Genomic DNA, 17,330 nt, shown 5'->3' on the forward strand with positions numbered 1-17,330 from the left:
CATGAAATGATTTTGTGCAGCTAAGAAATACTAAGCAAGTAGTCTTGGGGTTCTCAGCCTGCATGACCCACAAACTAAACTTCAGGTCATTCTCAACCCACAAACTGAGCATGAGCCTTGCTTCATTTTTCCCCTCAATCTTTGAGAACTGATTTGCGGTCCATGATAATTCCTGGAGAAGCTGAGATAAACCTTGTTTATTTTGGATTCCAAGCCTCTTCAGACTAGGATACAGCACACCAAGTTTAGGTACACGTTCCCTGAGCTTCACAGCGAGTTCTCTGGTTACTAAGGTAGCAGGGTAGGCGTCACCCGTCGCTATGGCGCTACTCTACCATGCAGCGTTGCCATTCCTGATTGGCTGAGCGCCTGGGGCTGTGGAGGAAGAAGTGTGAGCATTGGTTCAGTCCCTCTGGGCTAGGAAAGAAATTGACTGAAAAAACCAACAGGTGTCGGGGAGGGAGGTGATTTGAGTTCGCTGGGGTTCTGCTGTAGAATGAGGGAGATGACTTGACATTGGCCTGAAGGAGGGCTGCCCTCCTGTGCGGTGAGTAACCAGGGAAGTCGGGTGTCCTTATGCTCAAGGCTGCAGGGCCAGCCTCCCTTCCCCTGAGGCCATCTGAAGGGACCTTCCCTGAGGGGGCGATGTCAGCCTTGGGGTTAGTCAGCCAGAACCTGAGGAGTCAAAGTAGATAAGCCTGTGCTGGAGAGTGTGTGTTGGGAAGTGCGTTTCGCATTGTGTGCTCCTTCCAGGAGCAAAGGGCTGGGTATGAGTAAACAGCGCTTGTATCCGTCAGCTCTCTTGCCTCTGGAGGCTTATGATCTCCTTTGTGAACACACCCCTGCCTTTCTTTTACAGGGTGGGCTCTGCTCACTGCCACCTCAGTGTCTGCCTTTAGGTAACTTCTGTTACAGGTGTGAAGAAAGTTGTCTTCATCGCTTAGAAAGTTCCCTAAATTTAGCCAGCACCCACCACCCAGCTGCAGTTGTGACTGTCAGTGCAATCTGACCCCATCAGACCCTACTACATGGCTGTTTCCACTATCTACATTCCCCAAACCACATCCTTGGCACTGCCTCATGCCTCATCCTCTACAAAACCATCATCTCTACAAAGCTATCTCAGATTCCACCAATTCCTTGCTTAAACTGAATATATGTCTAGTGTTGCTGATTATAGTCTGTCCCTGTCCATCCAATCCACCTGCTCACCAATGTTAGACTGAAGCATCTTTTATTTTTTAAGTGCCAAGGAGTATTTTCCTTTCCTTCGAGAAGCCCATCTTCCCCACATCCCTATTTTCCAGTCTTTGGTTAGTCAGCACCAACTCCATCTTAGCTATGAACAGAACCCGCTTCTTGCCATATCTGGCTGTCTCAATTGTTCTTACCCTGCTGAGAATGTACTTCCTTTGTAGGGCAAGTACACTCACTTCTCCATCCTTGTCTCTGTGTTGCTGACTTCTTTGCTACCTACAAGTGTGAGAAGGCTGATTCATTCATGTCTACAATTGCCCACAATATGTACTTGAAAAAGAATGAAACTCTTAAGTAATTAGCTTTTTTAGAAGACTTTCATGACTTCTGGAAAAGTCAGAGATATCTTTAAAGTGAATGTTAATTTAGGGATCTTGCTTGAGGTGGGTAGGGCAGAGGGGAGGGAGACAAGAGCCTGGTATAGGGACACATGCCTGTAATCACAGCTTTGGGGAGGCCAAGGGAAGAAGATTCTAGAGAGTATGAGGCTAGCCTGGGCAACCTGGGGAAACTGTCACAGAAGGAAGGGAAGAGGAAGAGAATGAAAAGAAAACCAAACCCCCACAGTTCCTAACTGGCTGTTCTGGGGAATAGCAGACACTCCAGCCAAGCAATGCTCTGGAGGCCAAAGCCCAGCTCCTCCATTGCTGGACAGGGCATGCGTGGGTAACTTCTTACTCTTTTGGTATATAAGTTTCCTTACCTGTAAAATGGGGTGGTTATAACAAGTTTCGTAGACTGCTGGTTTCCTAGAAATACCAAGCTTTAACTATTTGTGTTAAGTTCTATGTAGGGGACAGAAGCAAGTGATTGGGGGCACAGAGCTATGGGATAAGAGAGACAGAGTGTCTGCTTAAAACTGTTCAGTTACGACTATCAGGAAGTATTTAGGCCTGGCATGGAGGAAAGTGAACTTTACACACAGTCAGATCTAAGATAAATCAAGATATTTTTTAAAAGCAGATGTTTTTAAAACATGGGTATTAGATCTGAGTGAAATGTACTACTTCTCACTTGTAAAAATACTTATTTTTTTAAAAATTGCTTCCTTTGTTATTTGAGACAGGATTTTGTTGTATAGGCTAGGCTGCCCCTTGAACTTACTGTATAGCCCAGGCTGGACTCAGATTCCCAGTGACCACTCTTGCCAGACTCTTAGCTGCTAGGGCTGCAGCCCTGAGCCATAAGAATCCTTATGTCAGACTTTCTCTTGTGTCCCCTAATATTGGTTAACAGTATTTTTTTATTAATTTATTTTTTTACATTTCAATTGCAGTTCCTTCTCCCCGCTTCACTCCCAATCTCTCCACTCCCTCTTCCTCCCATCTGCTCCATGGAGAGGTTAAGTCCTCCTCTAGGAAGTCTACTAAGTCTCTCCCATCCTCTAATTGAGGCAGGACCAAGGCACCTCTCCATCCCCCAAACCCCTGTGTCTAGGCTGAGCAAGGTATCTCTCCATATAGAATGGGCTCTACTAAGTCAGTTTGTGCATTAGTGTTAGATCTTGGACCCACCATCAGTGGCGTCATATATTGTCCCAGTCACATCATTTCACCTAATATTAAGGGAGTCTAGTTTATGCAGGTTCCCCATTTGTCAAACCTGAGTCACTGATCTCTCACTAGCTTGGGTCAGCTGACTCTGTGGATTTCCCCTATCATGGTCTTGACTCCTTCATTCATATTATCACTCCTCTCTCACTTCAGTTGTACTTATTCCAGGAGCTTGGCCCAGTGGTTAGTTGTGGATTTCTGCATCTGCTTCCATCTTTTGTGGAAGAAGATTCAGGCTTCTCTGGGGTTATGGATTGTAGGCTGGGTATCTTTTACTTTATATCTGGTATCCACTTATGACTGAGTACATACTATATTTGTCTTTCTGGTTTTGGTTACCTCGCTTAGAATGTTTTTTTTTTTTTTTTCTAGTTCTGTCCATTTGCCTGTGGATTTTACAATGTCATTGTTTTTTTTTTTTTTTAACCTCTGAATAGTATTCCATTGTGTAAATATACCACATTTTCTTTATCCATTCTTCAGCTGAAGAGTATCTAGGCTTTTTCCAAGATCTGGCTCTTAGAAATAATGTTGCTATGAACATAGTTAAGCAAATGTCCTTGTGGTGTAATGTGCCTCCTTCACATATAGGTCCAGTAGTGGTATTGCAGGGTCTTGAGGTGGGTTGATTCCTAATTTTCTGAGAAATCACCATACTGATTTCCACTGTGGCTGTACAAGTTTGCACTTCCACCAGCAATGGAGGAGTGTTCTCCTTTCTCCATATCCTCTCCAGCATAAGTTGTCATTGGTGTTTTTCATTTTAGCCATTCTGATCGGTGTAAGATGGAATCTCAGAGTGGTTTTGATTTGCATTTTCCTGATGACTAAGGATGTTGAACATTTCCTTAAGTATCTTTCTGCCATTTGAGACTGTTTTGTGGAGAATTCTCTATTTAGATCTGTACCCCATTTTTTAATTGGATTATTTAGTAGTTTGACTTCTAGTTTCTTGACTTCTTTGTATATTTTAGAGATCAGCCCTCTGTCAGATGAGGGGTTGGTGAAGATTGTTTCCCATTCTGTAGGGAGCTGTTTTGTCTTGTTGACCATGTTCTTTGCTTTACAGAAGCTTCTCAGTTTCAGGAGGTCCCATTTATTAATTGTTGCTCTCAGAGTCTCTGCTATTGGTGTTCTACTTAGGAAGTGGTCTCCTGTGCCTATGAGTTCAAATGTATTTCCCACTTTCTCTTCTATGAGGTTCAGTGTAGATGGATTTATGTTGAGATCTTTGATCCATTTGGACTTGAGTTTTGTGCATGGTGATAGATATGAATCTATTTGCATTCTTCTACATGTTGACAGCCAGTTATACCAGCACCATTTGTTGAATATATTTTCTTTTTTTCCACTTTATATGTTTAGCTTTTTGTCAAAAAAATAGGTGTTCATAGGTGTGTGGGTTGATTTTGAGGTCTTTGATTCTATTTAATTGGTCCCCTATCTGGTTTTATGCCAATACCAGCTGTTTTCATTACTGTAGCTCTATAGTAGAGCTTGAAGTCAGGGATGGTGATGCCTCCAGATGATCCTTTATTGTACAGGATAGTTTTGGCTATCCTGAGTTTTTTGTTTTTCCATATGAAGTTGAATATTGCTCTTTCAAGATCTGTGAAGAATTGTGCTGGGATTTTGATGGGGATTGCATTGAATCTGTAGATTACTTTTGGTAGGATTGTCATTTTTACTATATTGCTCCTATCCAAGAGCATAGGAGATCTTTCTATTTTCTGATATCTACTTTAATTTCTTGCTTTAAATACTTGTAGTTCTTGTCATACAGGTGTGTTATTTGTTTGATCAGAGTTACCCCCAAGATACTTTTATATTTTTGTGGCTATTGTGAATGGTGAAGTTTCTCTGATTTCCTTGTCAGTCCATTTGTCACCTGCATATAGGAGGACTACTGATTGCTTTTTAGTTCATCTTGTATCCTGATACATTACTGAAGATGTTTATCAATTGTAGGAGTTCCCTGGTAGAATTTTTGGGGGTCACTATCATATCATCAGCAAATAGTGACAGTTTGACTTCTTCTTTTCTAATTTGTATCTCTTTGATCTCCTTTTGTTGTCTTATTGCTATAGCTAGAACTTAAAATACTATGTTGAATAGATATGAAGAGAATGGACAGCCTTGTCTTGTTCCTGATTTCAGTGGGATTGCTTTGATTTTCTCTCCATTTAGTTTAATGTTGGCTGTTGGGTTACTGTATATTGCTTTTATTATGTTTAGGTATGTTCCTTGTATCCCTGTTCTCTCCAAGACCTTTATCATGAAGGGATTGTTAACAATATATTTAATGGACCTAAATTCTAGGTTCAAAACCATCAACAGAGCCAGAGTGACAAAATAATAGTAAGAAAATATCTACTATGAAAATTAATCTAAAATTAGATGTGGAGCAAACCAAGCCTGGGCCAGCAGCTCTGTGTTCATCATATTTTGACAGTGTTTGGGGTTAATTAATTTGAAAAAAATGGCTAGAAAAATGATCTAGTAGATTCTGGATCTCATCTATCACTATATCTGTCATGACTGTCCTGGCAGTCTAACCTGAGGGAGTCACCTTCTCAAATGTGTAATTCCCAAAGGTGAACCCTGACCTGCACAGAGAGACACATGCATGCTACACATGGTGTCTTTTCTTCGTGGAAGCGTACTGTGCTGTAAGGACATTTGAGGTAGCCTACATGTAACATAAATGTCATATTTTCTGTATCTATAAAGAGATTTTGCCAAGCCAGGACTGTAATCACTGGATAGTCATCAGCCAGGGCCAAGTTTTCATCTGCTGATGTATTTCATTATTTTCACTCTCATCTCTAGATAATGATGCACCAGTTATCCTTGGAGTGTATAAGCCATATTCTACTTGGGAATTTTCATTTTTATCTAGGGATCTCCTGAACCATCCAGGAGACGTGTCTCTGGAGAATTGGGTTAGGACACAGTGTGAGCAGCAGCTGGCTGCTGAGGCAGGGTCTTGGATCACAAAGAGCACCTCACCAACAGAAGGGAAGGCAACACAATGAGATGCTTCATTTTACTGTGGAGAGGGAGAAGTCACTGTAGTGAGAAGCAATGATGTAAGCTTGCACTAGGTCTTGGTCTTGAGACTAGAAAGAATCTGGCAAACAAGAACAATACTAGTAGAAAAGTAGTCAAGGCTTAATGACCAAATGCCAGATTTGGGGTTGAAGAAAGGGGGGTGGGATTCTATGCTCTGTGCCACAGGGCTGTCTGCTCTACTTGAAACTAACACTTAGATGTCTTCCTTCCACTTTTTAGTGGAAGGAAGTGAGTTCTATGATTTGTTTGGATTAAATCAGGTAAATTCCTCCTTAGACATGTTAGTTAGCAGTGAAGTAATGGAGTCACTCACATACAGACACTTTCTAATATCAGAGACACCATTGCTCCTACACCCGTTAAGCACTAGGAGGTCCACAGACAGGCCATAGACTCAAAGGCTGCCACTCTTCATTTTCTTTGGGCTCCTGTACTCACTCTGTCTCAACTCATCTTCCCAACTGTCTCCCAGATCACCTTCTACTCTACCTGACCTTAAGATGTGTCTACTGCTCCTCTAATCCTCCAGACCTTCTTCAGGTCCCCAAAAGGTGCATACTATCCAGAACCTTCCACCTCATCGTGACCTTCGATTTTGTTTAGTTTACAATCTTTTGGACATATTCCCCCTGATATTGTCATCTATATTGTTCTTAACTTCTTATAGTAAGCAAAAATTACTTTTGTAAAGTATAGTTATCAGGAGGCTGTGGTGGCTCCCTCCTATATAATCCCAGTGTTAGGGAGGTTGACACTGGAGGGCCACTGTGTTCAAGGCCAGGCTGGACTACACATAATGAGTTCTAGGTCAGCCTAGGTTACAGAGCAAGACTCTGTCTCAAAAACAACAATTTAAATAAAAAAGGAGCTGCACTTGGTGTCACAGGCCTGCAATCCCAGGGTTTGGGGGATAGAGGCAGGGAGATTGGAAATTAAGTATCGTCTAGCTATATAGTGAGTTCTCAAGTTAGAATGGATGGCATGAGTCCCTGTATGACCCTCCTTGCAGTCCACAAAGTTAAAAAGAATGATTCACAACAGTTTACTCTATATGTTCACGATTTTCATTGAGTTCTGTGAATAGTTTCCCCCATAAAACAATCTTTAAGAGAAATAGTAATCACTTCGTGATAATCACAGCCGATTCTTCAGCTCCAGCTGACTAGTGAAGTTCAGAGCGTCTCACAAAGCTGCCAATTTGTTTCTCAAGAAGCCCTTTCAGCTCCAGCTGACAAGCAGTCACAGATTCGTAACCCCAAATATTATACAAATAGCCCCACAGAGCCTTTGCTTTCCTTCGAAACTTCATAAGCCAAGCCTCCCTCATCTGCATTTCTCTCAACATCCTTATCCTTGAAGCACCCATAGAACATCCCATTAGGCTCTGGACATTCAATGGCTTTTCCATCTCAAAGTTCTAAATGTTTGTACAGTCCTCCCCAAAACAACACGTCCAGGTTACTTACAGCATTACCATGTGTACAGTGCCTTTCTGTTCTAGCTTGCTTTTCTTTGCTATGATAAAATACCATGAACAGAAGCAACTAAGGGGAAGAAAGTGTTGATTTGGCCTACACTTGCATGTGACAATATATTATCGAGGGAAGTCAGGCCAGTAACTCAAGGTAGGAGCTTGAAGAAGAAACCACAGAAGAACACTATATACTGGCCAGCTCTTTGCATTGCCCACTGCTAGATTTCTTACAGAGCCACGACCAACTGTGTAGAGGTAGTGCCACCCTCAGTGGGCTGAGTCCTGCCACATCAAACATCATCAATCAAGGCGCATAACCACAGATCAGTTCTTATCAAGGTTACTATTTAATTGAGGGTCCCTCTTCCCAAGTTACTCCAGGTTGTGTCAACTTGACAATAAAAACTAAATAGCATAAGGACGTAATATTTTTATTGGTGGAGTCAATAAATAAGAAATTATATTCATTAGTCAATGAAAATAACTGAAGTAGCATCCTAAATTAAAATTTCTTTCTATATTTTTCTGGTTTACCTTTCAAATATTATTGCTACTATATCCCCTATCCTTACACCAGCACCCAGTAGATTTGGACTAGTAGCCACAGCCTGCATAGTTAACAGTATTTCACACATCACCAATGACAATGGAGAGAATTCCTAGACTCTATATGGAGCTATCTCCCTCTGTAACAACGAAATCATGATAATTACAGTGATATCTGTTGTCATGTGCCCTAATTTTGGGCTGGTACTCACACTGACCTGGGTTCATCTTAGCAAACAAACGAAGGCCAGCATGTTAAAGAGCTCCTGCCATCACTACATGTAGTTGGAGGCTGCTACCAAAACACTTACCATTCATCAAAATTTTCAGTGGCCAAACTAGGAAGAATAAAAACAAAGTCTTAGTTTCTTTCCACTTTTTCTGTAGCATTGTTACAGTTTTACAGAAAACATTCAAGAGAGGCCAGGAAATATGCACAGTCTTTCAAAACTATTGCAATCCCTCCCTGGGAGCCTGCAAGGGATTCCTGGGAAAATGTCATGTGTTGGATCCATCATCTCAAAGCTTCAACAGCTAAAAAATGTCTCTTTTCAGTGTCTCCTCCCTTGCTTATGTATAACCATTTGAAGAATGAAGGGGAGAGGTCAGATTACTACTGAAATTTGGGTCTGCCTATCCCCTTCTATGTGTTTACATGGAAAATTGAAGTATAAACTATTTTCTCACACAGGTGTCAAGTAGTAAGTCAGAAGTAGGGCAGTGATAATATGTGCCTTTTCCTGGCCACTACTTCCTGACCGTGGAGGTTGTGCCAGCTGTATCTTTGTTTCCCATTGTATGAGGATATTAAAATACACCACCTACCCACTCCATATGAGGACCAGGATAAATGGATAGCTGTTTATAAGTTCCTTAGCATTCAGGAAATTAAGTTATGCAAACAGCAATTGCCTTGTCTTTTCCCTTTACAAAGAACCAGTTTCAACAGTTTCTTATCTTCCCATTATTTCAGAGTTTTTCATTGAACTGGGTTCTGTTTTTTTCTCTTCTAAAAGTACTGTGTGGTTTTGGTTAGATTCATTCTACTTCTGGTCCTTAGTTTGATCATCTGATAAATGATGGGTAGATTTCCTTTTCCTTCCTTTCTTTTCTTTTTTTAAATAGGGTCTCACTCTGTCTCTCAGCCTAGCTTGGGACTCACTATGTAGCAAGGCTACATACATACCTATATTTTTGTTTGTTTTGTTTTGTTTTTGCTTTTCAAGGCAGGGTTTCTCTGTATTGCTTTAGAACTTGTCCTGGAACTAGCTCTGTAGACCAGGCTGGACTCGAACTCACAGAGATCCACCTGCCTCTGCCTCCCAAGTGCTGAGATTAAAAGCATGCACCACCAACACCAGGCCACAACTAACTGGCTTTTTAAGAATAGAACCAGTGTGTTATGCTGCAATTTTTTTTTTATTGTTCTGCTTCATGTTATTCCTCAGGTGTGGCAGAAGCCATGTCTGCCCCTTTTCTCATTCCGTTTTGTGCTTGATGCTGAAATTGCTAGGCAGTGTGGTTTGAGGTTCTTACTTGCAGTAATGCCTTTCTTCTGCTACTCCACCCATATTTCCACTGAAGAAAAAGAAACCTGTAGTGTGTTATATGTAAGGCTAGAATGCCCACAGTCCTTTCTGAGCTGTGATCGTGTCTTCCATCTTCCAGTTGAACAACTGTAACTGAGCTCTCTGTATGTGGAGTCCGTACTTGGGACACACCTGGGAAAAGCTTGAAAGCTTGGAAAGATCCATTGTCACACCTCTGTTAGGAGATGTGCAGTCATTTTTTTTCTTTTGTAAAAAGGAAACCTCTGTTTTCAAATTGTTCAAGTTCCACATGCCTGTCACCCAGTTTTCCTTCTTAGCCTCATCCATTACCCCAATATAGTCATCAAATTAAGAAATCAGTCATTAGCCAATGAGCTAATGCATTGCAGTGTACTTGTTTTATTTGTGATGTTCTGTATGAATTTCACCTTTTAAAAACCTGAAAGAAGAGGAATACCTAGAACATTCAGTGGTTCTCAACCTTCCTAATACTATAATACTTTAAAACAGTTCCTCATGTTGCGGTGACCCACAGCTATAAAATTATTGTATTGCTCCTTCCTTACTGTAATTTTGCTATTGTTGTGGATCATAATGTAAATATCTGATATGCAAGATATCTGACAACCCACTTGCTGAGAGCCACTGATCTATAGTAAAGGAATTGGAAAGATTTGAGGCTTTTTGTGTTTTTCATTACTTGTTATGGAGGTGACACTTCTCTAAATTCCTTTAATTTGTCCAGTTGATTGGAGCTGGAACTGAACCTTGCCATCTGATAAGGAAGACTGACCACAATTCACCCAAAGGTGTCAAGAGCTAGACTCAGTAGGTGCATGTTTGTATTACACTAGAGGCGGAGGCAGGGTGATGGGGGTCCAAGGTCAGTCCACCTACACAAAACTAGATCTCAAAATCAAAGTGCAAATGACTGCAGACAGGGGAGGAGGGGGGAATATAATCATTATGGTAACACCTGCCGAGGATGTTTTGGTCTATTGGGATGCATGCTTACCTTATCTGCTACCTTTACTTCTTTAAGCCATACCGTGCTTCTGATTATTTTAATTTTAGGAATAATAATCCTATTATTTGTCTCATGTAAATGTTATGTCAGATGCAGTGGACAAAAAGAAAAAAGTCAGATCCATGTCATAAAGGTCAGGAGATTGTATCCAGTGTGTTTCCCTCAGTGGCTTTACCCATTGTTTCTCTTCAGAAGAATGCTCTCAGCCTCATTGCGTCAGATTCTGGGAAGGAGTCTTCCCAGCACTTCCAGCCATGCAGGGACAAATTAGGATACCTGGCCAACAGGAAGACTAAATTCTTGTTAAAAACAAAAGGCAAACAGCTGGTTGGTGGTGGTGCATGCTTTTAATTCCAGCACTCGGGAGGCAGAGGCAGGCAGATCTCTGTGAGTTCAAAGCCAGCCTGGTCTACAGAGTGAGTTCTGGACTACACAGAGAAACCCTGTCTGGAAAAAGCAAAAACCATCCAAACAAACAAACCCTGGCAAACCTGGCCCCTCTCTGCTAATAAAGCCATATCTGTGGGAAAGCAGAGGACAGCAGCCTGGTGTCTCCTGAGAGCCTGGGAGGCAGAGGAAACTCTGAGCTGCCAGTAAAGGAAAACAAACTTAGATTCTTGACTTGGGATGCATTTACATATCCAATAGGAAAGATAGTAGGGATTCTGTTTTTCTACAGTTCCTTCTTCATGATTTCTACTTCTTTCTTTGCCTCTTTCCTTCCTTTTGTGGTAATTGTATTAGTTTGCTTTTTGTTCCTGTGACAAGCACCATGACCAAAAGCTACTTGGGGAGGAAATGGTTTATTTCAGCTTACAAACCCCTATTATAGTCTATCGCTAAGTGAAGTCAGGGCAGAAACCTGGAGGTAGGATCTGAAGTAGAGACCTCTGAGGAGTGCTGCTTTCTGGCCTGCTTCCTATGACATGTTTTCTTACACAATCCAAGACCATCTGCCCAGAGCTGGTACAGTGAGTTGGGCATGCTCACATATATCATTAATTAAGAAAATCCCCCACAGACACTAGACTCAATTTGATGGAGATATTTTCTTAGTTGAGGTTCCCTCTTCCAAGATGACTCTAGGTTGTGTCATGTTGACAAAAAGCTAACCAGCACAGCAGTATATATGCTAAATGTATTTTCTACTTTCATACCTCACAAAGATATTTTAAAGCTCCTGAGTATGTTTTCTTTGCTTATGGTAGAATGGCATCCTGTGATAGGCTTTTATTTTCATTAACTTCAAACTGAGGTTAGTAAATTTTTAGTAACTAAGGTGTTATATCCTCACTAAACTCTAAAGCATTCATCTTGCCTCGTTTCTAGCTGTACATCAGTGACAAAATCCTTGGCCTCTAAATCTTGATTCCTACTCAATTGTTTGGTAGAAATATGGTAACTATCTTGAAAAAATTATTTTTAAGTCAATATACTGTATTTGTTCATTTCAAAACATTCAGTTTTCTAGATTCTGTTTCAGTGAAATACTCATCCATTGGCACTCCTTTGCCATTAAACAGCTCTAGATTTTCCCATGTAATTCTAAGACAATAGCACTTTTTTTTTTGTTCATGCTTGAATAATACACTGAAGTCTAATTGTGGCATGAAAAGAAATCAATATTATATTCAAATTTATATTTCTTATGTTATTGATACATATGTTTTGATATGAACTTTTTCATTCATGCAAACACTTTGTCCCCAACTGGTAGGACTGTTGTAGGAAGTTTGAAACTCTAAGAACTGGGGTATAAATGGAGAAAGCAGGTCCCAAATGGAATGGATCTGAAGGTTATGGCTGGTACTCATTTCTTTCTTGTCTCTGCTTCCTATCTGGGAGGTGAGTAGCCCACCCCTATAATGTTCTGCCTCACCAGAGGCATGGGGGGGGATAGAGTAATGAATAGAACCCTCTGAAACCATGGGAAAAAAAGAAAAGAAAACCCTTTATGTCTTAGTTAAGGTTTCTATTGCTGTGAAGAGACACCATAGCCACAGAAACTCCTACAAAAGAAAACATTTAATGGGGTGGCTTACAATTCAGAGGTTTAGTCCATTTTCATCATGGCAGGACATAAGAGCATGCAGGCAAACATGGTGTTGGAGCGAGGAGTCCTACATCTTGATCAGCAGGCAGCAGGAAGTGAACTGAGTCACTGGGCATTGTTTGAGCATATGAGACTTCAAAGTTCTCCTCCACAGTGACACACTTCCTCCAACAAAGCCACACCTTGTCCAACAAAATCATACCTCCTAATAGTGCCACTCCCTTTGAGCTTATGACATTCAAACTACCACAGCTTCCTTTTTAAAGGTGTTTTTGCCAGGTATTTTGTCACAGCAATGGAAAGTCTGTTGAGCACAGAAAAGTGGCACCGGGACCATAGATGTTGGCACTAAATCCAATCATGTGATTTTTAAACTCTGGTTTGTTGGAATTAGTTTGTGGGAGTAGTTTGGAAAGTGTGTACAGTTGGACTAAAGAAGCTATAATATGTTAACTAAGTATAATGATTATTCTGGAGGGATCTCAAAATGTTGACAGGAATATAGATAATAAAGGCCACAGTCATGAGGCTCCAATGGGAACATTGATTCTATTGGTAACTGGACTAGTGACCATTGTCTACTATTGTTTGTATCTTTAGACATTATGGAATGGTGATGGACAAGGCTTGAGGGATAGCTTATCTGTAAAGAGAGCTTAATGCTATTCTAGAGTACCTGAGTTTGATTTCTAGCACCCATGTCTAGTAACTCATAACCACCTCTGACTCCAGCTTCTGGGAGATCTGATCCCCCTGGCCTCCTCTGGCACCCTCATACACAAGCACATACACTTTTCTATACACATACATACAAAATTAAAACTAAAATAAAAAATATTATATTATAGACTACTTAATCTGAAGTAGGGAGCAAAGTTACCCTAACATTTGTGTGTGGAGCATGTATTGACAGATACAATTAGTGAACTTTATAGTGAGAATCGGGAGCAAATATGCAAATTAGAAAGACTTAAAGAAAAACTTATAATTATTGAAAAGCCTGGGGAAATTTGGAGTTCAGGAAGCCATACTTCCTGAAAAGAATAAAGCATGAAGTTAATGTTAAATACTTTGCATTGGAACTGAAAGAATGATTCCATGAGGACATCTCAAGAGCTGGCAAGACCCCCACACATACAGGCTAGCATATGAAAACTAAAGAGAACAAACACCGGTAGGCATATAGAGAGTTACCACAGGATTCATTTTACCATACTCAATTGCCAGGGTACTCAGAGGCTAACGTGACAGTAGTCCAGTGAGGCCTAGCTGTTGGTAAAGCTGGTGCCAGACCTTGGTGTCATTTATGAGGTGTTGCCTTTTACAGACATGCACAGTGCAAGAGTTAAAAGATCATCTAGGCTGCAAAGATCTTTAAAGGAAGCAGCCCTGAGACAGGGAAACCCAAATTGCAGAGGAGACCCAAGGGTGTTGGTGATGCCAGGAACATAAAATGTCCTTTGAGAAACATGGCAAGCAGTGTATGTGGGCTGCAAATGGTAACGCCTGTAGGGTGGTTGGAGCTCATATACCCTGGGTACTGGACATAGAGCTGGAAACTTCAATGTTTGCTCTACTGGCTTTCAACCACTCTTTGCTGGTCTCTTATCTCTCCATTTTGGAATGAGGATGTCTATTTTGTACCATTGTATCTTAGAGCTGAGTCTCTTATTTTGGGATATATAGACATTCATAGGTGTGAGTTGGCTTTAGCTTTCAGAGGAGACTTTTGATGATGAACTTTTCAACACTATTGGAACAGTTAGGGCTCTGGAGACTAGTGGAGATGGCTTAAATGACTTTTGCATTCAGAGATGACTATGAGCCTTAGTGGGCAGAGATGGAGTGTTGATCAGTCTCCAGCATAGGGAGTGAGGCCTGCAAAGAAAAGTCACTGGCTAAGGGGCTTGACTTTGAAGGCTGTATCTAGTGTCTAGTCACTGACTTTGAAGGCTATATATAGTGTTCAGTCACTGACTTTGAAGGCTGTATCTTATTCTTGGTCTCTTCTCTCTCTCTTGTCCAATAAGTTGTGAGTAGCTTCCCACATGCTTAATTGCCATGGAATTCTGCTGTGTGATGGCCCTGGAAGGAGCAGGGCTAAAGACTATGGATCTTTGTAACTGTGAGCCACAACCTTTCATCATGTAAGTTGTTTATGCCAGGTATATTGTAACAGTAGCAGAAAGACATGAGTATCTTCACCCTTCTGTTTCTGTTATGAAAAGAGTTGAGAATAAAAATCAATTAAGAGGGAAAAAAAGTCAACAATTTTGTGTTGGTGAACTCACATCCTTTGAGTAGAGAGAACTAGGATTAAGAATAACACTAGAACAGTAACCATGACAATATTAAAATTCTAAATGCAGAGTGTTGAAATGCCTATAGAGCTGTATTTCCAGGTAGGACACCTTCTTGCCAATACTCAGGTAAGTTTATGAACTGTGCAAGATTAGCCTAATCATAATTTTTTGGGGGGTGTGGTTTGAAACAGGGTTTCTCTGTATTGTTTGGAGCCTGTCCTGGAACTAGCTCTGTAGATCAGGCTGGCCTCGAACTCACAGAGATCCGCCAGCCTCTGCCTTCCCAGTACTGGAACTAAAGGCTGCCAGGGCACCTAACCATAATTATGAGTACTGTTAATAAATCCTGTTCAGATATCAGCTTTTACACTTTAAGAATTCTGGAAGGGAGCCAGAAAGATGACTCAGCGCTTCAGAGACCTTACTGACTTCACAAAGACCCTTGTAGTGAGATATTCACTTTGTCTGCGTCTGTGGCGCTGACCACGCCCATTGGGGGTGGAGACAGGGTGGAAGTGACCTGGGGAACTAGGTCTGAGGAGGAACCTGGGAGCTCTCTCTTGCTGGCAGGAAGTAGAGAGGAGAGCATCCGGGGGAACCTGCTGGTGTTCATCTGTCTAGGTTGTAAGTTATCTCTCCCTGAATAAATATCTATTCAGCCTATTTGTTTATCCTGATCCTTATTAAACCAAGATAGACCCTGGTTCCAGTCTCAGCCCATATCAGGGGGCTCGCACTGCTTCTAACCAGTTTCAGGATATCTGATGTCTTCTGGCCTACACCTGTTTGTTTGTTTTTGTATTTCGAGACAGGGTTTCTCTGTATTGTTTTGGAGCCTGTCCCGGAATTTGCTCTGTGGACCAGGCTGGCCCTGGTCCTAGTGCCTCTGCTTTCCCGAGTGCTGGGATTAAAGGTGCGCACCACCAATGCCCAGCCCTACCCAGGCACTTATACACATGCAATGTACACAATCTCAGGAAAGCACACAAACACACATTTTTAAAAAAATCCCTTAAGGAAAAAAAAATCTTTATAAAGAAAAATATAGTAATTCTGGAAGCTGAGCATGGTCACACTTAACTGCAATACCTGCACTGGAAAGGCGAATGCAGTAGAGTTCAAGCCAGCCTGGTCGACATAACGAGTTCCAGGACAGTCAGGAATACCTGACTGGTGAGACCTTGTCTTTAAAAAAATTCACAAAAAGTCAAGATAAAAAACTTCATAAAGAATTCTGGAAGTGTGGCAACATGGTGGCACTCACTGATTACTTATGAGTGAGTGTAGCTTCTCCCAGACACCTGGGGACACGGCCCATGACAGAGGACTCAGAATACTTACAGGGAAAGACAAGGGACGTTTCATAAAATTACTGTCAGTTAAGCTTTAAGTATTTGTTAGTTGACATGTCTTATAAATCTCAAAAACAATGTACAGAACAGTATCGTGAAAAATTAGCCTGAATACTTAAATCAAACATGTGCCAGAACGTTACGGCCTAACGTGACGACACGGCCTAAATCTATCCAAGAAAGGCTGTTTGAAGGTAAAGAGCCAGTAACATTCATTTTGCTACTTGCAGTTATTATTTTTTTTACATGTTTGAATAGACATCATGGATGAATTTTGTCTGTTTTAACTGAGAAGCCTTTGAATCACATAACCCAACTAAAAGCTGTCTCCATTTTCTTTGCAAGGAATGCAATGGTAATTCTGAGGCATTGATGTTTTACAATGCCGGATCAAGACAAAAAGGTGAAGCCCACAGAGAAATCAGCGGATAAAAAGCAGCAAGGGACCACCACCAGGTAACCAAGTGTTTGTGGTCATCCCCTAGGGCAGAAGTGTTGAGTGGATTTGATGCTTCCTGGAAATCAACTCCTGTGTTGCAGGGTTTACCCAAAACACTGGGCCCTTTCTAGAGTTTGGAAAGAAATGGTTGGCTTGCATGCAGTAATCTATGGAGGCCGGCTTCCAAGTGGCTGCACCATCGTGGTAATGTGACTTTGCCCACCTGGATTCTTCTCTGGGTTAATACTGTGCTGTTCTTTCTCCTAGGGACTATTCAGACCTTAAAAGACTTCGGTGCCTTTTGAACGTTCAGTCAAGCAAACAGCAGGTAGTGTTTTCAAAGGATGCAGCATTTGAATCATTACCACTTGCTTCTGAAAGGGTCCATTTCACATCCCTGTGTACACTCCCCTTGCTCTTCCATGGCTTCCCTGCTTCCTCTGGCCACTTCTAACCCCTGGCTCAGGCTCTGCCAAGACTTGACATCTGCAGACTTTTCATTTCTCTGCTTGCCACTATATATCCTATCCCAACCAGTAGAACTTGAATTCTTCAGTCGGTAAACAGCCGATTCTATCATCAAATGCCAATGTTTACCTTTTGGTGCTTCAGGGAAATTTATTCTCCAAAGCACAGTTTACTGCATCTTTGTCCCTGGAACCCTTTTCTTTAATAGAAAATGTCCCCAAAAGCTTCTCAAATTG

General features: G+C 41.4%; 1 protein-coding gene across 2 annotated transcripts in view; it reads left to right on the plus strand.

Annotated features, from left to right (window-relative positions):
* Positions 1 to 458: 458 nt before the first annotated feature.
* The window catches only part of Nek10 (NIMA related kinase 10), a 180,243-nt gene continuing 163,371 nt past the window's right edge, over positions 459 to 17,330 (plus strand). Inside the window, exons 1-3 of one of the 2 annotated variants that reach the window (XM_051206811.1) lie at positions 459 to 547; positions 16,533 to 16,643; positions 16,894 to 16,954. In XM_051206811.1, coding sequence (XP_051062768.1) covers positions 16,570 to 16,643; positions 16,894 to 16,954 — 135 coding nt within the window. In that variant the 5' untranslated portion in view covers positions 459 to 547; positions 16,533 to 16,569. The remainder of the gene's footprint in view (positions 548 to 16,532; positions 16,644 to 16,893; positions 16,955 to 17,330) is intronic. The other variant, XM_051206813.1, reaches the window with a different exon arrangement.

The sequence above is a fragment of the Phodopus roborovskii genome, unplaced genomic scaffold, assembly GCF_943737965.1.
Source record: "Phodopus roborovskii unplaced genomic scaffold, PHOROB, whole genome shotgun sequence".
Taxonomy (NCBI): Eukaryota; Metazoa; Chordata; class Mammalia; order Rodentia; family Cricetidae; genus Phodopus; species Phodopus roborovskii.